We start from the raw sequence: 25408 nt of genomic DNA on the forward strand, positions 1-25408 counted from the left end.
CAGCTAAAAGAACATAGAAGGCATTATTTTTCTTTCTTTTTCAGGGTATAGAAACATGTTTGTATTACCTCAACAGACAGTGGTAGGCTAGGTGGGAAGAACAGGTTTTAACAAGTGCTTTGAATGCATAATTAGAGCTAGAGATGAAAGGCTGGCACACCCGCTCTGGGGTGTCAGTGTGTGGGCTGAGATCTTCGGTCAGATCTGACTTTCACTGGCAATTTTCACACATAAGGACCTGGGCTGGGTGGGGAGCATAGCCAGTCTTGCCTCCCAGCCGACCTGCTGGGCCAGCAGAGCCAGGGAAGTGCTGCACTGTGCACTGGATGCGCTGACAGCATCCTGCCAGCACAGCCAGCTCAAGGGTTTGGAACTGGCCTCTCTCTGAGCTTGGCTTGCTGGGCTTGTTTCAAAATTGCTTCAGTTTAGACAGGCTGGTGCTCACCTTGTTCCGCAAAGTCTTCTCCTTGTTGTGATCCAGAGCATAAACCACAGAATCAGAATATTCTGAGCTGAAAGGGACCCATGAGGATCTTTGTAACCAACTCTTAAGTCAATTGCCCACACGGGGATCAAATGCACAACGTTTGTGTTATTAGCTCTGGGTTCTAACAGAGAAAATAAATCTTGTATGTCACTGATGTTTCTAATGTATCAATTTCTAAAATCAGTTTCTAGAAAAAGAAAACATACTCCAAAATTCCAAGGAAAGAGACACAAGAACTTCATTATTTAACACAGAAGGCTTTATTTACAATTAAACATAAGTATATCAGAAAAAATATTTGAGCTTTATTTTATTTGTATTTTCATTAAGGTTTGCCCTGCACTGTTTGAACAACTGTAAATACTTAACACTAGCTTTAGTGTAATGAATTAACAATAACTGTGTCTGATGCTTTGGATAAAGTAACTACAAATTACAATTCAAGTGCAGTCTAGGTGCTGGACATAGTTAAAAAGCCCAAACCTGCATTGAGATCAATGAGATTGTGCATATGGACAAACATGTAGCTGTGTCCATAAAAAATCTGGCCCTGAGACATTTAAAATCATGGCCTGACTTTCTGGATCACTGCTGCTGGAGCACCACATAGTACTAAAACACACTAGTAAAGCAAACACTAACTTACTGACAATGTACTTGAAGTCAAATAAAATGAAGCTGAAATGTTAGCCTATCAAAAACTGCAGGAGCATTGCTGTTGTTCCTTTCATGTTAGATCCTGACATAAAAGACATTTTATTATAAAAAGTTGGTGTCATATCTTGAACCACAGCAGAGCTGTGTTTATCTCAGAGGAGATGTGGTTTAATGACTTTAGCTATCCTCATACTTTTTTGACCAGTCCATAGGACTCTAGGATGGCTTCAGTTGTGTCAAATTGCCCCCAGACAATATGGGAACAGAGCATCACATGACACCAGCAAGAATGTGGATGTGAGATCAAGGTGTTTTTCATTGACTAGCCAGCACCATGAGTAACCAAATACACAGGCTGAGAGCAAACCCTTCCCTCCAGTGTCACACCAGCTGCCCTGTAGCTGGCAGTTCCAGCTCACAGCTGGAAGGAGACTGCACCACGTACCTCACACACCTCACCTTCAAGAATAATATCTTGGAATTTCTGTGACTCATCAGCTCTACTGATAGTTACAAACTTTGTCCACGAGGAACAATGGAATAAAAACACCAGCATTATAGTCAGTTGGATTTTCCCTTTATTTCCAAAGGTAGGAACACCTTACTAAAGATACCCAGCCAAAGACATTGTCCTTTATTAGCATGATGACCCTTTCTGATTTAAAGTCCTTTGTAGCATTGTTTACAAACAGCAGGATATGATAGGCTGGTCATGTTGGATTTCCCTTTTTCTTTGCAGCTCTTAAATAAGGGGATAAAAGATCCAAAAAGAAATCTTAGAAAATTATGAACTTAGGTTCTTGTTCTGAATTTATTGAATCCATGGAAAAAGAAGAGACCCTGCAACACCCTGTATTTGCCCCATTTACTCTCAGAATAAAATACAGCATTCAGATCAAATGAAAAAGTCAACTATTTATGGAGATGTCAGTGTTTGCTACCTGTCTACAGGCTGATGCAGCTCATTAAACAAATGGTTGCACAAATTTCCTTGTGGCAGATGGTTTATCAGTAAGTTCTTGGGGCTACCTCTTTTCATTTATGTGCTTCTATAGCAAGTGGAACCCTCTGATGTTTGATCGAAATCATTGTCTCGGTCTTTCCTGACTCTGAAGCATTTTGGAATATTTTCTCTTGTCCTGTCAGGATCATTCCCCAAGGGAGGCCTTGGGCCAAGTGGGCTTAGGGCAGTGCAGAGGCTGGTGTTCAAACAAGATCCAGAAATAAAAGCTCACAGGAGGCAACAGGAAGAGCAGTGGAGCAGGTTGGGAGTTAGGGAGTGGTTCAGGTTCAGCTGTGGAGACAAATGCCAATGAGCTCCATGAACACATGGATGACTGTGCTGTATCTATGAGCCATCTCCATATATAAATAGAAAATATATGAACCACATATTTTAGTAAGTCTTTTATAAACTTTATGTATTACAGTTAGTAACTTTACATAATAAACTTCACATTCAATGCAATTCACATCCCTGAATAGAGGACAGAGAGCAGTTCTATTGCAGCAGCTTCCATTCCTTGAAGGAACAGAGAGAAATATTGCAATAAGAGCATCTAGAGCACAGCACGAGCTCCAAATTGTTGTCATTCCCAGCCTGTGCTCAGAGATGGAACGTCAGCAAGCGGCTTTCACTTTTCTTGCAAATCCAGAAGAAAACGAGTAGCAAGTTGCATAAATGGCAGAAGGTGGACTAAAATCCAACTGCATCTCAACTTCAGTCTGCTTGAATGCAATTAAAAATGTATAACAAGTTTCAAAAAAAGTCTTTTGATAGTGCAGTTTCCACAGTGGCCTCTTTAGAGATATCAGAAGTGTGAACCTTCGAAAACATCAGCTTATTTGGGTTAGTAAGCTGGTCTTCTCAAGAGGAAAATCATGTTGAGTTCCATAGCACGTGGGTTGACTGTGCCTTGAATCATATCTTTTGTCTCTGAATTTTAACAAGCTGCTTAGCTGAAATTTCAATTAAACACTGACTGCCTCTGAAGTCTTTTCACCTGGTGTGAAATAAAATCAGAATTCAGCATATGGTGAGGTAAGTCTTCAGCTTAAGAATAACTCTTTAGTATATATAGCATACTTTTCACTACAAACTGCATGTCTCTTCACTTCTTTTAAATAACTCCAAAAATGTGTTTGCTTCCCCAGATATCAGCACATTAATCCACCACTTGGTGGGAGTATATTTGCCTCTGTGGTATGTCCAGAGGGTGATCAGACTAAATTTACAGTGATGCACCACTGAGAGAAAGAAGTGAGAAACCAGCACTCAACAGAAAATTTACAAAGGGTTCTCTGAACATCAGACAGGGGGATGTCCTGGGAGAGCACAGCAATCTGCAGCTGTGTGGCCTCTGCCTCAGAAAGGTGCTAGAGGACACTTCTGAGCAGTTTAACAGTCTTGGAGAAAAATGTTGATTTTAAAGAAATCACAGCAAAAAAAAATGTTGTTCTTCTGAGAAGCTCCCAATGCCCTCCCCCGAGTTAAGAGCATTCTGAAAGACTTAGGATGGGAAGAGAACTTGGAAATATTAGGCCAATTACCCAGATGATTTCCTAAACAAAAACTACTAAATTTTCTAGCATGTAAAAAAATAAGAACAGAGAAATAGGTAATGATTCTGAACTCTTGAAACCCTGAGGAGAAGTCATTGCTGGGGACTGAGCTGTCTTACTTACTTGCTTATTTCCGTTTCTGGGCCCTGCAAATGAAGAAGGAGCCCATGAAGGCCAGGAACATCACGGAGCCTCCGATGATCAATGCCATCTGCAGCGTGCTCAGCAGGTCCAGCCGAGACGAGATTTTATTCCTGAACATTTCTGCCTTCTCATCCCCAATAACAGCAGACTGAAACAGTGCAAGAAAAACATCACTGAAAGGTTCATATGCAAGATCTCACTTGTTAGACATACTCTTGGTGTGGTGCAAATCACAGCATGAGTTTGATTACCCAGTTTAAGGGCACCAGGATGAAAAAGCTAGGTAGGTTTTTTGTTTGTTTGTTTCAAAACAGAGATTATTAATAGACATAAAATATACTAACCTCATTTAGCCAAAGAAGAGGGAACACATAGGACTTGTTTACTTTTTTTAAAGGCCTGAAATGAGAAAATAAGTACAGCATGTTAATTTTAATTTGCTACATAAACCCACTCTCTACTTAAACATTTTTCTTATCCTCTACCTATATTCCTGGATTCCAGATGTACATTTTAAATATACTTTTGGAGTGAAAAAAAATAACAAACCAAACCAAAACTACAATTAATACCAGCCATTTTACATATTGGGCAGACATTTTTTTCTGTCTAATCTTCTGTGTAGGGGCAGTCAGACACAGGGAGAGTTGAAGATCTGTGTGGTGTTCATATGTACAAGATTCCAAAGGTATCTTTATCCATGTTCATTTGGGCCAATGAAGAGGGGAAAAAAACAGCTAGAGACCCATTGACCCTTCTGATAAAATCATCTAATGACAGGAAATACATAAATTCTCTTTCTCATTGAATTTGTTACAGAATACAGTTTGTCTGTTTATTTTCATGACCACCATTTGGGTTTTATAAAATGTTATTTTTAAGAACATTTTGCCTTGTAAGCTTCTGTAGGGAAATCAACTGTGTGTTAAAATATTTGCAGAGTGTCCTGCTCAGGAAGATTTACTCTGAAAAAGATTTGGAGAAGTACAGTAATTTCACGACCATAAGGCGCACCGGACTATAAGGCGCACCCCCGGGGAGTCGGCAAAATTCGCAACTTTGTAGATCATATAAGGCGCACCGGACTATGAGGCGCACGGGTTTTTCTGCAGCAAGGCTCCACCCCCAGCTCACCCCGCGTGGTTGCTGGATGAGGCCTCACCTCAACCCGGCAGCCATTGGCCCTCAGGCCCGCCTGTACCCGGCGGGGCCAGGGCATGCCCACTGCCCCTCCGTGCCGCCTCCCCGGGGCCAGGCTGTGCCTGCTGCCCCTCCATGTCCCCTCCACGGGGCCGGGACAAACATGCCAGGGCTCCTCCCCGCCTGCACAGGGCCGGGCTATGCCTGCCAGGGCTCCTCCCCGCCTGCACAGGGCCGGGCTCTGCCTGCCGGAGCGCAGCCCCGCCTCCACCTGGCAGCCGTGGCCCTGCCGGCTTCCCACACGGCTCGCAGCTCTCACTTCTAGGTTTGGAAATTTCCGAACTTTGTACATCATATAAGGCGCACCGGACTATAAGGCGCACTTGCGGGTTCGGGGGAAAATTTTAGTCAAAAGGGTGCGCCTTATAGTTGTGAAATTACTGTATTTTTATTCCTTCTTCTCCAAGACATTTCTACTGATGGTCTCATAGATCAATCAGCACACTTAAAAATTCTTTGAAAATAAAATAAAGAAGGAGAACTTACTCAATGAATCTTGAATATTTCACAAGGAGGTTTACTTGCAGCCTTTTTGCAAATCGTAGTGTAAAACCAGTCACCTAAAACCAGTGAAAAAAATCCAACAAAATGTTAGTTTAAATTTCTTAATTAGGTGCCAAAGTCTATACTATGGACTGTGTCAAAAACCACTTTGGGATTATTTTATCCTTATGTTTTGAAGGATCAATTTATATGAAATGTTAATGTTTTTAATGGTTTCTTATTTCTCATAGAAGTTCTAATTTTGTGGTTTTACCACAGTTACCTTTGTAATTTACATTTAAACCTGACTCCTCCAAAGCTAAAAGCCACTAAATCAGTCATGGCATATTTCATCTAAACATATGCTTCAGGGTTTTCTTTCCACCAAAACCCAGCTAAGTTTTCTTTTTCAAAATGAAGGATATTTAACTTGCATAGAGCAGAAAAGAAACCTTTCATATCAGGACAAACAGATGTATACAAAGGTCAAATCTTTTCTTCATATCTTCCTTCTACTCTGTCTTTCACAAAAAGAGCTGTGATTCTTGAAAATTTTGTGTAATATTTAGGAAAACTCTGTTTGATGTCTCTATTCCAAATAAGGTGAAACAAAGATGTAACTTAATCTCTACTCATTGAATTTACATAGCTTAACTGCCTAATTTTAGTGAGAAATTATCAATTTTACCTTTTTGTTCAAAGTAAAAGTGAAATAGAAATTTGGACCCCTTGAATTCATCACACAATTCAGAAAACTTTAGTAATTACACTTATAGATCTGAATCACTGAAACAAAAATAGAGGTAAATTTATAAGAAGTCCAAATTAATTCATTCTCTTTGGGAGATCTGCTGGACAATTCAAGTGGCAAAGACTTAAATTAGGTCTATTTACATCAGACTCATCAGAGTTCTAGCAATTGGAAATAAACTCATCTATGTTTAGTTTCAATTGAGATAGTAATTATCCAAAAATGGCTAGTTATAAAATATTTTTTAAAATTAAATGTAAAGGAAAGAGAAGTTTCATAGAATATAATTTTCTCAAAGTACCTGAAGATCATAGAAAAGCTATAATATATTTCATAGTTTGCAGATTCAATCCCACATTCCCAGTCAGTAAAAATCCAAACAGATTTTCCAAACTTTGAAGGTCAAAATGAAATGAAGTTCTACTCTAAATTTCCCTTGCTGAAACCAGACCACTCTGAGAGCAGACCTTAGAAAAGCAAGCACGAAAATATTGCATGTTCTACTTGTCCCTCTGGTAAAAATCCAACTCTACTACTATTAAATTTAAACATTGCAAGTTTCTCAAGGTAACAAGTATTAAACACTTGGACTTACAGGCTCTATGTCTAGATATGTCTCGTGCTCCTTTTCATTTGGACTCAGGCCTTCCACTTTACGCTGTATAGATTCACTTGCATGAAGAAAATGAGGAAGAGAGATATATACCGGTCTTTCTATTGAAATAAAAACACAAACTCTCTTGAATCATTAAGCCTTACTAACCCCAACATCTAAAAAAAAACAAACAAAAAAAAACCAATCCAACCCAAACATCTAAAAAACAAACAAACAAACAAACAAAAAAAAAAAACCCAAACCAAACCAAAACAACAAAAAAATCCACAAACAAAACAAAACCCACCTTTTTTTTTTTTTTTTTTTTTTTGCCATGGGGAGAATTAGCATAGTGTAATATACAGCAGTTACAAATCCTGCTTGTCTTGTGTCTACACTGTGGAGCTGGCAGTGCTCCCAGTTTCATGCTGAGGTGAGGACATGACTGTCACTGTCTCCCCCCACCTTCATGATCTTGTTTTAGCCCAAAGGGACCTCTTGCAGTTCACTCTGCACCAAATGCAGACTCAGTTGTATTTATTTCACCTACACCACACTAAGCCAGTATTGCCTGGACAGACATACAGTTGTGTACATCCCCACCCCACCAGGTGTGTGAATTGCACAGACTCAAGGTGCAGAACTATCTCTGCCTTTTACAGCGTCCCTCCTTTCCTTTCTCTACACACACTCCTGCAGTTTCAGCACACAATCCATGGTATCCTGACTTTGCATAGCACTATGCAAAATACAGAAATATCATAGTCCTCATTTGGGGCAATGAGGCTGCAGAAATGTGAGGGGTCTCATAAGTGATCTGTGGAAGAATTCACAGACAAACATCCTGGATATCAGAGCAACACCTCAGCTACAGGACAAGTGCCCTGTCCCCAGATCAATGGCTTGTGTGGCAGCACTGTGTCACCACCATACTTGCTTTGCAGGCACTGATGTCCAGGACTCCAGCTAACGTGCAGTTCTCTGATATTTCTTGATCTGTGCAGAAGCAGTAGTTGTCTCCCACTTCAGTTGGCGATGCAAATGCTTCACGAGGAACTACGAAACGATACAGCGTGATTCCCTTCACAACCTGCTTGCCCTGGAAAACTCCATAGATTGATCTGAGCACAAGAGAGGAGAAATGGGCTTCAGCCATTTGGATTTAAAGTCTAAATTTATGGCAATGCTCCTGGAGGATCCCACAGCTGCCTCTCTCTTAAAAGAAACAATCCCCCACCAAGGGACCCAATGTCCAGACTCCTGCCAGAGTGTTCAGAATTTCTGGTGTCTTCTTCTGTAAGGGAGAATATTCCACACCTTCACAAAAAGATGTACAAGCTCAGAGGTGAGCATGTCAATACACCAAACAACAGAAAAATGTTCAAACGCTAATAATAAACAATATAGACAAAACTAACAAATTAATTGAGGTCTCTTTTCTGCACACACAGCTACACCCACAATCATTATCAAGTTTTTGGAAGTTCCTGGTCTATAGTAGGGATGCTTATCCATATAAAGCACCTCTGATACAGTTTTTTGCCGATCTCATGATAATCAAAGCTTTATGATGCAAACACCCTGCATATAACCATATTCCATTGCATATGAATCAGAATGCTACTTAAGCTTCTTTCTGCTAATTCATTATCAGCTGATGCAGAGATATGGTTGCTACACAGTAATGTAACCAGGACACCAACACTTTGTAATGCAGCCAAATAAAAGAAGGGTTTTGCAACATGGAAAGAACAATTTTTCCTAAACCAGCTTCTGCAGGACCTTTGGGCAATTGTTGTTGTCCTTTACTTGTTCATGAATTGTGAGAAGTAAATGGCCAGAGGCATCTCTCAAACTGTGTGTGCAATCAATACAAAGAATTTTATCATTTCTTCCCTGCACAGAATTCCCTTTCCTATGAACTGGGAAATGTTTGTGGATAAAATTGCTTCACAGAAATTCCCCCTCTAAATTCATATAAAAAACCTGATCTTTGAAAACAAACACTCTGCAAAGCAAATGGCCTACTTTAAACCTAGTAAAAAGGAAGCATCTGTTTCCAGGCAGCAAAATAAATAAAGGGTTTGTGTGAGCAACTGTCTGAGGCCTAGGAAAATTTCCAGCCATGATTTTCTCAGGCTGTGAGAAATACACAGCTTTAGTTTCTCTTGCAAACTACAGCCTTCCCAGGCTGTTTTCAATACACAGCTTTGGGGCTGAGAAACCTAGCTCAAGTTTCCCAGGCAGGTAACTCTGTCAGGCAATAGAACAGATTAGATACCTGTTGTTTTTCATGTGAGTGTACTAAAAATATGTAACAAAAGTTATTTTCCCTTTCTGTCCAGTAACTTTCTGTTCTGCCTAAGCTTTATGAACCACACTATAAAACACCTGTGTTTCATTCAATAAACAGCTCTCTTCTTTAAAAAAGTCCTGTGTTGCTATTACTTTCCCTCGTGTGATAAAAACAGGTTTGAACCTGCCAAAGTAGAAACACTGTGATGCACTCGAAATCTTTAACATTTCTTTCAGTGATCCCACTGGGGAACCTGGGGACACTGGGTAGCCCAGCAGAAGCAGCAGGCTTAAAAGTCATCAGCATGGGATGTATTAAGCAGGCTTGTTTGTTTGTAAATACATAAAAATAAAATATGCAAAAATATCCCGTGAGAAAAAAAAAATAGCATCTATGGAATGAGAGTAAACACTGTTCTGCAGAGATAATTTTTTTCCAGACATGCCAAAGATGGACCTAACTGGACCCTGCTGTACCTGTTGCCTTCTCAGACCAAACAAGGTTGGGTCTTGATCTTAGAATAAGTTCAAAACTTTGAACCCTGTGGCCCTCAGTTCCTTTTACAGATTTCTAACAGCTCACAATGATATATTTTCCTGAATATACATCTGTAATTGTCTGAAATAAAGTATGTTGTATTAGCTTGCTACTTGACATAAAAGTGGTAGAATCAGGCTCTGAATCATGAGCACAACTCACAGCTTTACTTGTGTTTTAGATTAAAAGTTTATGTTGCATGCGTGGCTGACATGAGCCCGAGGACAGCCACTGCAGCCACACTCTGAAAACAAAGAGCATTCAGTGGCACAGGCAGGTGTGAACACACTCGAGGAAAGGAGCAGCCTACCTGCAAATATCAGAGGAGAAGAAGCGTAGCACCTGATTCTTCTTAATAAATGGTGGGAAGGATGCTCCATCTGTGAATAAAACAAAACAAGAGCTTGAAAGCAATTCTACTTTGAAGACATGATTTAATTTCTATCTCAATACTCAGTTGTTACTTTCCTGTAAAGCTGTGACAAAAGTAAACAATGTGAGTCATTTGTGGGGAAAATGTTTATGTAAGCTATTGCACATTGACAGGCACTTCACAGATAAGATGTTGTAGTTTTTGAAAACAAGCCAAGATATAGCAGCCCTTTTTTTTGCCCCCAGATGTGAAGCTATGTGATCAAGTCCATTTAAAACAGAGGATATTTAAAAAAATTTCTGCTTAATATGAAGTCAAAAACCTGTTGCCATTGCTTCAAGAATTATGCAGACCATAGACCTAAATCTTCCTAGAGCTGCTTGAGTCACCTGCAGTTACGACATTCAGCACTTATAAGAAAAACAGCTTTACACTTCAACACTGTTTATTTGATAATCAATGCTAAAGCTTTTCCATAAAGGAGTGCTCAAGTGGGCCTCTAAGCTGAGGACCTTCTAGAGCTAATGGAGAGGAAGAAGCCACTTCTAGAGCACAGTCCATGCTAGATATGCACAGTAAGTCAAGAGTAGCATTTTGGTGTTGTTTCTCCCCACTTGCTCTGAAAGAGTAACGACTCTCAGATTTGGATTTCTGCATTGCAATCACCCAGAGTTATGTAAGAGGAGCCTCTGCCATTTTCCCAATTAAGGTGGTGTAACAAACCTTTAACCAATACATTTGTTATGTTTTGCGACAATTTCTGTTTAGTTTCTTAGGCAGCAGCCATAAGCAAACAATTGCAACCATCTGTGTTATCTTTGAATCCAGTTGGCAAGAGCATGAAGGTTAAATGCTGCCACTTGCCCACTGCTGACAGAAGCACTTTTTTTTCAAACATTCAAGATCATCCTAAACACACATTCTGTTTCTAAATCTTGGCATTCTTCTAAGGTTGGCAAACATGGATTTATGTCAAGCCCCATACAAGTATACTGTTTTAGATTTTTAACTATGTATTTTCTAATACTATACATGTTGAGCTTTGGTGTGAAAGCTTACAAGATAAGGTAGAGTTCTCACACTTACAAGAATTTTTAAACCTGTTGCATCTCCAAATACATCAGTGTTACAGTGAATGACTTTGCAAACTATGCTGCAATCTTTGCTCAAAAGTAAAAGCTCATTTTCACTGTACTGGAGCATTTAATTAGTTAGCATGGTACGTTTATTCCATCAGTTACAGAACAGGAATAAACAAAAAGCTGACCCTGGCAAAAAAAAAAAAAAAAAAAAGATACCAGGCCCCATAAGAAAGAAGGGAAGTCCTGGGTTATAAGGAAAATTCTCTATGCCAGATAAAGTAGAATGGAAAATGGAGGGAAAAAACCCAACACAAAAGCCTTCATTTACTGCAGGTCTGGAGCTCTCCGCAAAAGCCTCCACCAAGACACCTGCCAGCCTCAGCTCCACAGATTGTGGTGTCCGCATAGCAATGCTTTCACTAATCAAATAGAAAAATATCACCTTGAACAAATATATCTTAAACAACCCAGCTGTTTACCTATGCATTCAAAAAGAAAATTCAAAAATATTTGTCTATTCATCCCAGTCTAAACTACTTTTCTTCTTCATCCCTTTTCATTTTCTAGTGACCTACAAGTCATTCATCTGTCAGCCTCCTCCTTTGTTGCCTCAATTTCTTTCCATATATCAGGATGCCCATTTTGGTACAATTAATTAAATTTTCAGCGGTGTAAATGAATGTGAATTATTAAAATGCCAAGATAATTTTCAACTGCTATAGAAAAGAAAAAGAATCTTAATTATATCGTACAATGAAAATAATCAGTAGAAACAAGAGAACTGGATAACTTTGTTTCTCTTCCACATTTACTCTAGATGTGCTCATGTGTATATAAAAAGATGTTCAGTAATAATTCATATATTTTAATAGATCACACATATGCATATATCATAGTAGCAGTATGTCTGCATATATATATCTATACTTAATATACAAAATACAGAACTGGCAAAGCCCAGGGGAGATAATTTAAATATTGTATCTCATTATTCCTTTGAAATATCAAGAAAACTATTGAAGTTTCAAAAAGCTTTAACAGGCTTACCTGTGCCATTAACCATATCACAGTGACCTTCCCAGTAGGATAGAGTGCTGTAAGATAAAATAAAAGTCATGCTGCATGCAGTAAATTCTACCATGCAAGCACTTTAATTACCTGCATTACCAAATATAACTGTTCCAGGATAAGCCTGACCTGTTAGTGAAGGCAAAGGATAGAGATGTTCCTTTATTCAGAAATATTACAGGATCCATTAGAAGAGGATAAAAGGAATCTATTTACTTAAGAATGCAAAACAGAAGTAAATTGTGTCAACGAATCAATAAATGTCTTAAGTCCAAGCTCCTAACAGAACTATTGATAGTTGTAAGAAAGTGATGGTTTTGCTAAGCCCAGGGCTTGATCCTGCTTCCTTTCAATCACTGACGCTTTTTCCATTGTAGCTCCTAGTAAACAAAGTTTTAAAAGCCATACCTTGAAAATGTGGGGTTTTTTTACTCTACAATGTTATGATACCTTTTATTTTTATAGCTTTCAATTATTGCTGTTTGTGTAATATCTTCTGTCCCAGTATACACAGTGTAAGGTCCATCGCTTGTCCCGTTATACTGTAACAGATGCAACAAGAAGGAATAAGTTAGAAATAAGGAATAAATTTATAGTGTTTTCTTCCTCAGAGCAGCTGTCTTATTCACTTTTATTCATAGAATGGTAACTGAAGGCATTGCCTCCTCCTTGGTTTCACTCACCGGGTAGAAGACTCCCACAGTTGGATTCAGAGTACCGACGGGGATAAGGTTTAAGAAGGGATCTTTGTATCCCCACAGTATTTCTTTGACTGTTCTGTTCTGAAGAATGGTTGACTTGGAAGATTTAATAAAACTGTTTATTAATGATTGCATTAGAAAGCCTGGGTACAGGGCAGGTACAGCCTACAACAGGAAAAAACTAAATGTTAGTATAAAATTCTGCATGTGGTTTGAATAGAAAATCCAGAGACTGACTCCAAGAAATGTCTGCCAAAGCCAGTTCCCAGATTTGCACCTCCCTTGAAGGTAAGTTTCTACATAAAACTGACACTTCTTAACAAAACAATTGCTGGCTATAAATTACACAAAAGCAGACAATGTTTCTTGACTGATTACATGAGTTCACTAGATATAATCACAGAATGACAGAACAGCTGAAGTTCTCCGGGATCCCTGGAGCCCATCTGGTCCATCCCCTGCTCAAGCAGGACCACTAAGAGCCAGTTGCCCAGGACCATGGCCAGACGGGCTTCTGAAGGGTTCTGGGCTACAAGCAAGAATTTCACAAAAGCTGATGATCTTCTGAAGTGCCTTCCAGCATGACTCTTCTGTGACTCTGTGACTGCTGGTATGGCTTTATTCTGTATTTGCACCAACCATCTTCATACTCTGCCCCTTGCTGACACCTTCCCACAGCAATCCTGAGTGCTCATGCAAACACCAGAAAGTTGGTGCAACACACCAGGGCTGAATGTAAGTATGGAAACGGTAAATACTAGTCAAAGGCAAACAATCCCAGCCTGTTGATAAGACTAAAAAAACTGGATTAGAAAGGCTGTAGCACTACTCTTGGTGAAGATGTCTCTGCTCCTCTTTGAATAACTGATGTTCAGCAGACAGGAGAGCTCCAGGACTGCAGCTGGGGCCCAGGCTCTGTGGGGTGAGGCCATGCAGACAGTGGGTGTGGGAACCTATGCAGCCTCCCTTGCCAAGCACACCTGAGGGTGCTATGGAAAGAGCATGGAAAATCCACCCTGTACTGCTCATGCTGTATCTCACACACAAAAGGAACCCATCCACAAACTCTTGATTTACTTCCATGCTGACACTGACTAAGAGGATGTTTTTTGAGCTTTGAACACACTGCAGTGAAAGGTGTCCCTGCTGGAACTAGATGATCCTTGAGGTCCCTTCCAACACAAACCATTCTATGATTCTGTGAACTTTTCCCCTATTTCCTCCAGTAGCTCAACAGTTGAATCTGGACACTATGGCTTTGTTTCTTTACTTACTGCAACAGCGAGGTTGAGGACGGTCATGGTGTCATTTTCTGTCCCAACAGACATATCAGGTTCAAATTTAGCAGCATTAGGCAGCATGTAGGATATTGTGCCATTCTCACCTTCTGTGACATTTTCTTTGGGTAAATATCGCACCCTGGAAATTCAAAACACAAACAGAATATTTTTAATCTTTGACTTTTTCAGAAAACAAGTAACCATGCCTGACTGAAGATTTTTGAAAAGTTGATGAACATTTTAGTAAAATGAATGTTGAACATTTTTATAACCATTAAAAAAGGTTTAGAAGCTTTTTGTGTGATTACATGTAAAAATTCAATTTTCTGCAAAATATTGCTCTTTTGGAAATACTTCCTTATTGACAAAGAGAATAGTCTTTCTTGATACTAAAATGAAAGCAAGGGGTTTTTTTTTGGTATTTTAATGTCATTAATGGACCTTATATATTTTTAAATGAATTATGATTTGTCACATTTTTTCATAAGCTATCTCATGGTTGCATGTAAGGTTGCAAGGGGGTGACACAGACATAAAACCTCAGATTTTTAATGTGTTGCAACAAAACAGGTTAAACCCATAATGCTATTTTGATATTTAATAGTCATGTAGAGATTTACAAGCAATCTTTCAGTCTCACTGAGCCTCTGCCAGTCATGCCCTGTCAGCACGTATCTAAGGCACAAGTTTCTGCTGCAGGTCTGGCTTTAGTTCCACTCTTCCAGCCCTCCTGCTGACCCATCTGTGGGGACAGCAGAAACCAGGGATCAAATAACAGTCTGTGCTGTAGGTCCAGAAAGCATTTCACAGCTCCATCCCAGAAGGGATCTTTGGGATACTCCAGGATCAGATCTTCCAGCACAAGTGCAGGGGGTGTAAAAGGCACAGATTTTCCCATGGTACAGATGCAGTCAGTGCAGGTGGGTCTTATCTGAAGAGCAGCTACATCTTGGCTTCTCAGAATTGGTTTGTATACATGTATAATTATTGGGCTAATGTGTAGAGCACCTACCTGAAAGTTGGGAGATTTTTCTTTGTAATTAATGTGTTTTCGAGTTGTTCTAGATTGTAAAAAATTATTAAATATTTAAAGGGAGATTGAGAGAGAGAGAGAGACTCAGTGTCACAGTTACTCCGGTGACTCTGTATATCCCAGGAAGGCATGAGTGCAGCAGTGAGAGCAGTGAGACTTCATTTCACAGCCATACTTTCTTACTTAGTCTTATTTAGGCTTCTAGCTGAGATTTGTCCCTGAGAAAAAAAGGCATCATCATCATCACCAGAGTAAAATGTTTCTGCTTGGTGGGAATTCACCTTTTGCCATATTTCTTAACTGGTTTTTTTTTTTCCTGATTCCTATGTAACCCTTTCCTCTGTCTTCCCAGGTACTCTGTGAAACAAACTTCTCTTTTCCATTGAGAAGTAAATAAGCTTTTAGGGTGCAAGGAAATTTGGCTGAGGATGCTGAAATGGAAAGCTATCTTGTGAATACAATATACATCCCCAAAGTTATTGAGAAAGAAATATCATCATAAGAAAACAATTTCCTAACAAGGCTGCCAGTGATATCAAATATTTGGCTTAATAACTCAGGAAGTATCAACTCGTCTTATGTCAACATCCCTTTTAACATTAAGCAAATTATAAAACCTTCCTTGAATGTGGGAGGACTGCTTCATCTATGTCCTAGCTAGTACTCAGAAAAAGGAATGCTTTTCCAAGGAAAATTTGTAAAAAGAAAAGCTATTTATTAAAAATGTCACAAAGGAGAAAAAACAAAAAACTCCACATTATTAAAATAAGTATTAGTGATGCATGGGTGATAAGGTAATCTCTTGGTTTTAGGACATCTGGCACATTCTCTCCTGTTATACAGCTGGTGAAAACTGAACAAGAAGGAACACAACTGTTTCTGTGATATTGTAGCTAATGAATTGTTGTTTTTTACAAGTACTAGCAGCTTCACCAATTACCTATTTCTATGTGTGTTTTCCTTATGTTAGACACAATCTAGAAAATGTTTGGGATTGCTGTGTGTAGCTGCAATTTAGGCATTTTTGACCTGTCTAACTAAAGTATGATGCTGGAATTTCAAAAATAAATTTTATGTCAGTAGTAATGATGTCATATATCAAAGGGTCTGTTCTTACCTGTATGTGTAAGGTCCTCGTTGTTCAAATTTTGGTTGAGCCCCCTCACCTATGACCTCTGAAGGATTTAACACATGGAAAATCCAAAATTCCCTGAACACTGCGCTTCCTGGCACAAGCCAATTTTGAAAAGCAGCGGTACCATTGACAATGACAGCTTCCTGAAAGTTAAAATTAAAATTAAAGTTTAAATTATCCACAAAAGAAACAAGCGAGAAGTTGTTTTGACTTTTTAGATGATTGTTGAAGATTTCAAAGCAAACAGAAAAAATCACCATTTTAGCATCAGTATGAGTTGTACAGCCCAGTTGGCCAAACCCTGGAGGCAGCTTTACGTTCCTGCTCAGTGAGAGCAAAATGACTCCCCCTAAAACAAATGACCACAAAGCTGATGTAGCTGGCAGTAAAGCTTTCTTATTGCTGTGGTGGAGTATTCCCTTAGTTCTAAAACACTTGCCAAAAACACTGAATATTTATAAAGGGAAAATCTTTGATGACTGACTCCATTCAGAATCTATAAACTACTTTTCATATATTGCAAACAGTCCAAGGGAGAAAATGAGAATTATGTCTGAGTATTCTTCAGGCTCTAGATAATTTTGCACCCAGAGAAGTCACACAGTGCTCTTGAAGGACGGTTTCTTTGACAGAAAATTTCTGTCACAAAACTGAGACTTTCTAATAAATTTTTCTAGTTCTGATTACATTTTATTGGGAAATTTTCCCAGATATAAGGAAGAAGGGACAAAACAGTACATCAAGAACCCCTCTGGAGGAATGAAGAGCTTTTAGTGATATGGTCAGCCATATGGCAAATGGCAATTCAGTTTTCAGGACTGTGAAGTGAGAAGGAGAGTTTTAAAATATGCCACCTGTATAGTCAAAGAAATGCCTGCTTTGCCTGGTCTGTATCAGGCCTCTTCTATAGGATCCTCCCAAAGCCTTGGGATAATGTAATTTTTTCCTTGATGGTAAAAACTAACAAAAGTGTTTTCAATAAGAGGAAAAATCTAGACTGTGTGTCTCCAACATAAGAGATGCTTCTCTTTATTAGAGTGGTTGAAGATGAATTAGTTAATTTGCACAACTCATAAAGTCCAGAAATTTAAAGGTTCTAATATCTCTAGAGAGCGAGGAAATACATTTTAAATCAAAAGTTGCTAGAATTTTTTTTCTAGTTTAAGTTTGTGCCTCTAAAATTCATTACTCAATCACCAGGTGAACAAAATAGATACTGCCAGTTATCACTCCTGCTGTTAGAAACAAATATCTCATCTTGAAGAACTTGTAACACAGCCAGGCTTCTGTCTGTGAAAAGCCTTTGTATACTGGAGTTGCAAAGACGTTGCTGGTGATGTAAATGTCTTAAATGTCTGCTAAAACTTCTGTTCATTTGTGTGAGAGGGGAAGGAAACCTTGCAGCAGTAAGTGTGCTGTCATCCTGAGGCCTTGCACTCAAACCTCACAGGGTCAAAGACTCTCCCAGCTGTGGCCCAGAATGGGGTACTCCACCTCTGGATGGAGAGGGAAAAGCTTTCATGGTTCAGAAATCGCCTTCCCAGTTTCCACAGAGAATTGCTCTAAGAATCTGGGGGGAACAGGCTGGTATAAAAAGTGCAGCCCAGTCTGCCCAGAGTCTGCCTGTGAATCTGTACTCAGCAGGGCCCTGACCTGGGGACAGATGCCAGGATTTGACCTCCCATTGTGTAACTGGAGTGGGCAAAGGTTTAAATTTCTAGTGGATACATGGCCCAGAAGATAAACTAATCTCTGTGGAAGACAGTACTCAGGAATTGAGAATAGAGAAGTTTCAACCTTGTGACAGTAGATCAATTTAACAGATCTTAAATTGATGTTTACATTCCCCTCCATCCATTCCCCTTCCCCCTGTAGCCCTTCGCCAGGGGTTGGAGCAGAGCAGATGCTATGGCAGCTCTGCCACTGCACTCTGCCAGGTCACGAAGTGTGGATTTGCAGCCCACCATCCAGTGTGTGCTAATGTCACTGTGGACACTCTTGGGGAATGCTTCAAGGGTACATCTGGTTTAATCTGGCAGTTCTTCAGCCAAAGGGGCAACTGGGTCCCGCAATTCCCGATCTAAGTGACACTCTCTTCCTTTGCTCTTACACCTTAAGGAGCTGTTTCTGCCTACCAGACAGGAGGAATATAATTCCCTTATTTTTTTGCTTTCTGTGTTACCTTTCTACCAGTTAGACATTTGGCTCAAGGTCTGTGTAGAGAAAATCAGCATTGGAACATGGGAAGCAGCAGGACAAAAGAAGTAGGGGGAAGGAAGATAACAAGACCATTATTTTTGGTGGCATTTAGCCATTATTGTTAACAATACTTCTCCCACAAAAGAGGTGTGTATGATTCTCTGTCACATACTTTGAGAGTGCAAATGGTGGGTTAAAGTGGAATAAAATCTAGAGTTCTTTTTCATGTCTTCATTTAAACTAATACCCCCACACCAGCAAGCCCCCAATTTTGCTGTTTGATCCACTGGTGATCCACCCCTAAATATTACCCCTCTCCCTGGCTGGGCAGTTTCATATTTCCCTATTAACACTGCTGTGCTTTGGGATGGTATGAGAGGAGGAGTAATTTTGGAAGCTACTATGCAAGTGATAGTACAAAACACTTCTCAGCTCCCTAGTCCATCAGCTCTAGTATCTCATGCAAGAGTTAATTACTGTCAGCAGAAGCAGCCACACAAATGTGATTGCTACACAGCCAAGTTCATGCCATGACCCAACTGCGCAAGATTGGACAAAACCAGTTGGAACTTTGACCCTTTTTGTTTCTGACAATTTCCCCCCCACTAGAGGTGGGTCAGCTAATAATACGTAAATTCAAGAAATGCTGAGCAATCAGCAACAGAAGCCTGTTGTACTTCGTTGATTAAAGGAAATTAAGCCATCGTGATTTCTGATGAAGAAACACAAAATTTAAGACAAAGTTTCTGTCTTGACAAAGAATCTGACCAGATGGACCAAAGATGCCATTTTCAGGGAACTGAGAAGCTACACAAATACTTTGGACTGTAACAAAATTGTGTATGTTGGGTTGCCTACATAAACTGGAGGAAGCAAACAAGACATTTCTGTAAAATTTAAAAAGTAAAGCTCAAGAAAAGCAAATCATCTTCTCCCATTTTGCAGCTGGAAGAATGACTCTTATTGTTTCAAAATGATGATTATTAGCATATTATTAGCCTTTCTACTCAGGCTTTGTTGGATCATAACTTTTATTCCTTTTCAGTCCTCAATAATAAATGATTCTGGGACTCAAAAAAGCTTAAAATTGATAAAGTGTAAATATGTGTGTTAGATCATTTGTGTTCTGCTGAGAGACAGCAGTAGCTTTAGCTTCATTAGTTTGTATAAAGAAGTGGCATATGACTGTCATAAACACAATTGTAAATTAGAGGTGTTTCAAATACCTCCAGTAAGTGAGGAGATATAATTTGGCCAATCACAGATCACAGATATGTAAAGACAAATGAATAAACATATTACTACCTACAACTGAAAGCCTTATTTCTAAAAATAACTGACACTAACCCAGTACAGCACTGAGGCATTGTAGCAAATCATTCACTATTCTGTACTACCAATTCATCAGGAGTTTGATATATTAAGTATTATTCTGTTCAGCTCCTGAGCATATGCACTCAGGTGGAAAGCAGAAGAACTTAGAGAACTGGTGACAAAGATTTTTCTAGCAAATAAATCCACCACCAATAACTTTGAGTGGTTAAACATAGCTGGGAAAAAAAAAAAACAAAACCCATAACTGAAGTGATGGGACTTTTGCCTAAAAAGATAGTATTGTTTTAAGGAGGGAAAGGCAAAAAGCAGAAATTGAGCCATGTCCAAACAATGTCAGATAAAATCTTTCTGGTTTTTTGTTTTGAATGCTCCTTTCCTTTCACCTTTTTTTAAAATTTTAGACATGATTATATCTAATATTAATGACATCAGACATGATAATGTCCAACGGAAGTGTGTAGAGTCAGTTAAAAGTATATTTTTGTAATCTCAAACAAAATAATTTTTTGTAGAGAACTCTGACACTTCCATGTTTCACTCATAACTGTACTAAGGTCAATTTTCAAAACCCCTAAGACCTGCCTGGAAAATTCTCTTCCTTCTGGACAGATTCAGTGTTTATAGAAATTAGGATAGGATTTTTGTCCTTTGGTCCTGATATCAAAGTCACGTTTCCATGAATAGTATCAGAGCTGAAATAGTTTAGCACTAATCTCCTTCTGTGGATCCCTGCCAAGGTGCTGCTGCTGATAGTGTGATTTTGAGTGAGGTCTTAAAGTGTCAGTTTCTTTTAAGAGCCTTGAAAACTATTCAGAATATATAGATTTTTTTTTTTTTTTTCTTTTTAAACTCCTTCCTCTGTTAGAGTTTGGAGTTGAAACAGCTTGTCCAAATTTTTGGAGACACAGGTAAGGCATTCTGGGGCTAGAAAACATAGCCAAATGTTCTGATTTGAAGCACAGATGTCTGATAATGAATTGGAACAAATGAAGATTTGACATCTGGACGTTCTATGTCACGTGGATTTGTTTGGGTTGTCCACTCCTGGACTGCTCATGGGTGGAGCAGAGCAACCACCTGCCAGGAGATAACAGCCTAGACTCAGAGTCTCTGTCTAGTTCCTAAGGACACCTGAGATTCTCTGTACACTTGCAGATGCTTTATCTTTGCTTCAAAAACAGTTTACAGCCCTCCAGGAAAATATACCCTGCCTGTTTGCTCTGGCTAATCTCTCAATGACTGCAATAAAGGATAAATGAGCCTGGTAAAGTTTAAAGATGTGTGCTTAAGGGAAGCTTAAGAGAAGCATGGTTAGACTTCTGCTGCCAGCAGAAAAGGACAAAAATCCCTACTGATTGCATCGATTTTTGAAATTAAAGTTCCTCCAATTCATTGGGAGAGGCTAAGAAGTTCACCTGGACTTGATTCCTCTTGGTCTAGAGTAAATTGACAGTAATGTTATTTGGCTAAACCCTGACAACAAGTTAATTCAGGACAATTTGTCTTGGTAGAGTACAGAGTGTCCTAAAACTATTCAACATTTGTTATTCTAATCCAACAATAACATTTGATAGCAACTTTAATTTCCTCCAAAAATACAGAATTGGTCCTACTACCACAAAAAAGACTTGAATTGTTTTCTGAGATAGGATAGCCAGAGGAAAAAGTAGGGGTCTTTTTTCAAGCTTTGACTGAAGAATTTAAGGCAAGATTTTGCCTTTACTAGTTGTGTCTGAAATTGTTTTTACTTTTCATTAGAAATATGGCATGCTGAGTTTTGTTTTTACCTAGTGGATCAGGACCTCTTTTAGATTTTTCTTCATATGAATATAAATGGAAATTACATAGATTCAATAAGGCTGGAAAAGACCTCCAAGATCATTCAGTCCAAATTTTGACTGCAACGCTCGCTAAACCATATCTTGAAGGGCCATATCTACTAATTTTGAGCATTACCAGGGCTGGTGAATACAACACTTCCCTAGGCAGGCTGCTCCATATAAATGCTTACAGTCTGTATCTGAAAGAACTCCTCGCTCTTTGTTTTTTTTTCCTGTCCTATGGTCATTATTCTTGAGAAATTCCAAACAAATTTGTCATGAAAACTGATCTGTTTCTACCAAAAATTTTACATAAAAATTACATTTCCAAAAGTGAAATATTTCAAGGGAAAAAAAAAGTATTTTGAACACCCTCTGCTCAGAAGATCTGTTTCCTTTGCAGTCACCTCTATCTTAAACATAACTGAAATTAAGAACTTTTTTTTTTTTTTTAAATTTAACAGACCTTTCATCAACACATCAAAATAAAAATTAATTAAATTCAAGTCCCTCTGGAGCATCTGCTGAACTGAGCATGTATTTCAGCTGTTGTATCTGGGCCCATCTTGTCTGAAATTGAATTGTCTCAAGGTGTCACTGAATAGTCAGCACACTAAACAGAAAGACAACAGTCCTGGTATGACTTGTGCTTAGGAAAAAACATATCCATTTACTTAATAAAGCCTCTGCAAATTTACTCTTTTATGTTTTATGTGATCACTGGTACAAATTTTTTTAATATACATCAAACAATCTGCCTTGAAATAGGCACAGGCATTTGAAACATGATCACCATGCAGAAAATTAAAAAGTGGTTGATGGCAAAATTACTCCCTCTAATGCTTTACCACTACAGACTCATGCAGGTATAATTGAGTATGTAGACATTTCCAAACCATGCTGTATAACTGGTTCATTACTTTTAGCAAATGGATGAACACATAACACTGCCAGTATTTGTAATTTGTTTTCAAAATACTGAACGGTATGAGACAGCACTTGGGATTAAATTAAGCACGTATTCAATATAAAAAGATATAAATTTTTAAATTTATGTGCTTTCTAGAAAACCTGTCATTTCCTCAATGTAGCAAAAAATTAAAATTGTTTGCAAATATAGAGAGTGTGACTTTTGTGTAAAATGTTGCAAGGCGATTGAGACATATCTAGCGAGGTTTTTTTAATTCTCTATAAACTTTAAAATTCTTTAAATTCTTGAAAATTACAATAACAATTGGAAAATTCTTCTACAGGTTTGTTTCCATTGAGTTACCTGAAAAAATGAAGATGCTATATGGGAGCCTTTTTTTTAAAAAAATTGATACTATAATATAGCCAGGACCTCAACAGACTCTTCAACATTCCTGACAGTTCATGTATCCACCTCCTCAATTGACTTCAACAGCTACTGAGCTAAGGCTGCTCTTCCAGAAGAGCCTTTGGATAAGTGTCTCCAAGATGTCCAGTCTTCAACACTACAGATCAACAGCAGGACTAAGCAACAGCCAAAAATCTTAAGATTTTCAGATTTTTAACCATCAGAGAAGCAACCTTGGCTGCAGTGGCCAAGGAGATTTTGTGCCACCATAGTGGACACGCCAGGGGTTCCATTCCAGATTACTCTATGGTTTAAATCCCCAGTAATGTACACTTTCCACCAAGGAACTAACAAAGTAATTTTTTTTCTGTTTTCTTTACATAAAAATCTAGATTTTAGGGATAGAAAATAATCTAAGAATCAGGAAAAAAACCCATGTCTGCCAGGTCTAAAACATTCTGCTTCAATGTTCACACTCAAAACAGAAAGATGCATTTTGTTAGATCCTCCAGTCATGTGGAGAGCATCAACCTGGATTGTACAATCACAGAATGTGAGCTGAATACATGAAATGCAGGATTAGATTCTGCAGCAGAAGACTGTTTAGAATATTTCCAGTACTTAAATATAACTACATAGAGTGAGAACCAAAGTATAAAAACAAAATATAAAAAAAAAAAAATAAACGAGAAACAATCATAAATACAATAAAAACAAAGCCCACTTAGTTCTAAATTGCATTCTGAAAACACAGTATTTTAGCTCCTAATGTGAGGCACAAGAGAGAGCAAACAATTGAATGTGGCAATATAATTAATATATTTTTTAAAATTTTGCTGTTTCATATATTTCCAGGGAAGTTTGGAGCACCTAATTTATAAAAACTGTGCTTAATGAAGAAAAAAAAAAAGGTAAGAAATATATTCAGAACATAAGATTTTAAAATAATGACTATTCAATAATCTCAAACTATATCTCCTGGGGAGGTGAAAAAAAAAAGTACCTTTTCTACTGCTTTGCCTATAAGATTATCTCCAACTGGTATCAGGACTCCTCCAAAGATAGCCAGCACAGCACCGATGATGGCCCCAGTGATGAGCCCACAGTTTCTGTTACAGCCCATTCCTCTTTTTTGTTAGGATTCAGGTAAGCAGTATACAGATATCCTTGCTGTAAGGCTTGATGGTTTCTCCTCACTTCTTGGTCCCAACAGACTCACTGATCTTCATCAGAGAAGCTGCTAATATAAGCAGAAAGTGGAAAAAATCAAATTCCAAAGCACAAAGTACAAAGTACATGACTTGAAGCAGGTAGGAAGATAACAAGTAAAAAAAAACAGCCAGCCAGTGGCCTGCTGCTGGCAAAAGAAAAGAAAACACAAAGGGGAAAAAAAAAAATTGCAGGTACTTTTGGAAAGTTAATTGCTTATTACTTATGATTATATTTCTTCATTCCAGATGCCTAAATTCATTAGTGGATTGTTTTTTTCTGGTTTTTTTTTCTTTTTTTTTTTTGCTGATGATGTTTTGGTTTTTTGTATTTTTGGTTGTTTGGTTTTTTTGGCTCTGTTGCATTAGGGCAAGCTGACATGCCTGTTATTCAGACATGACACTCTTCCTGATGTAGACATCTTTAATCTCCCTCTGCCAAAGAAGGAAGCTGCAGATAACTTTGCTTTTATCTGAGCCTGCCATGCCCACGGCTCCCACTTGAGGCAAAAGCAGGAGTTCCACTCCCCTGCAGGAGCTCCCCTGCTCCTTCTGCCTTTTGCCACTGAGAAGGTCCTCAAGACCCATCAGCATCCCTTGGGAAGGGGCCTCTAAAGGGAGGCACCCACAAAAAAGCTCCTTCCAGGGCTCTATCAGCCCACGGTCCTCTACTGAACAGGTAGAACCTTGTTTCAGCAACTTCATGGCAAAGGCACGACTGGATTTTGATTTTAGAGCTGCATTCTGGCACCCAGCTAATTTCATCAATCCCAATTGCCTTACAGAACATCAGAGTTTTTAAATCAAGACCACAGCTTGATCTTCGAAAGAGGCAACACCTAAAATTTCAAGATTTTTCAGTCTCAGAAGAAAAATGTCTGTGATTAGTCATTAGAAAATAAGAGTTGCTAGTAATAAATGTTAATATATATTACAAACTGGTCTCTAGTGAGAGGGGTTATAAAGAAAATCAGAATGACACTAGTGCTGAAGTGGTAAAATATAAGGTCCCAGTGATATTTTCTCTGATTTTTTATTGTTTACGAATAATTTAAACAAAGAGCTGCCTTATTTGCAATTATTTTTATACTATGAATTTATTATTATGAATTATTTTTATGGATTTATTATTATTAATTAATCA

General features: G+C 38.6%; 1 protein-coding gene across 6 annotated transcripts in view; it reads right to left on the reverse strand.

The window, feature by feature from the left end:
* Positions 1-761: 761 nt before the first annotated feature.
* CD36 (CD36 molecule) overlaps positions 762-25408 on the reverse strand; it is a 36492-nt gene continuing 11845 nt past the window's right edge. For 5 of the 6 annotated variants that reach the window (XM_033059138.2, XM_033059135.2, XM_033059140.2 and 2 more), the window contains exons 2-14: positions 24060-24296; positions 16367-16527; positions 14211-14355; positions 12919-13101; positions 12686-12777; positions 12215-12261; positions 10023-10092; positions 7813-8000; positions 6880-6998; positions 5537-5610; positions 4195-4249; positions 3830-3998; positions 762-3147 (exon numbers count right to left, since the gene is read on the reverse strand). In XM_033059138.2, the coding sequence (XP_032915029.1) occupies positions 3834-3998; positions 4195-4249; positions 5537-5610; positions 6880-6998; positions 7813-8000; positions 10023-10092; positions 12215-12261; positions 12686-12777; positions 12919-13101; positions 14211-14355; positions 16367-16527; positions 24060-24179 (1419 nt within the window). In that variant the 5' untranslated portion in view covers positions 24180-24296 and the 3' untranslated portion in view covers positions 762-3147; positions 3830-3833. The remainder of the gene's footprint in view (positions 3148-3829; positions 3999-4194; positions 4250-5536; positions 5611-6879; positions 6999-7812; positions 8001-10022; positions 10093-12214; positions 12262-12685; positions 12778-12918; positions 13102-14210; positions 14356-16366; positions 16528-24059; positions 24297-25408) is intronic. The other variant, XM_033059139.2, reaches the window with a different exon arrangement.

Source organism: Catharus ustulatus, chromosome 4 (genome assembly GCF_009819885.2).
Source record: "Catharus ustulatus isolate bCatUst1 chromosome 4, bCatUst1.pri.v2, whole genome shotgun sequence".
Taxonomy (NCBI): Eukaryota; Metazoa; Chordata; class Aves; order Passeriformes; family Turdidae; genus Catharus; species Catharus ustulatus.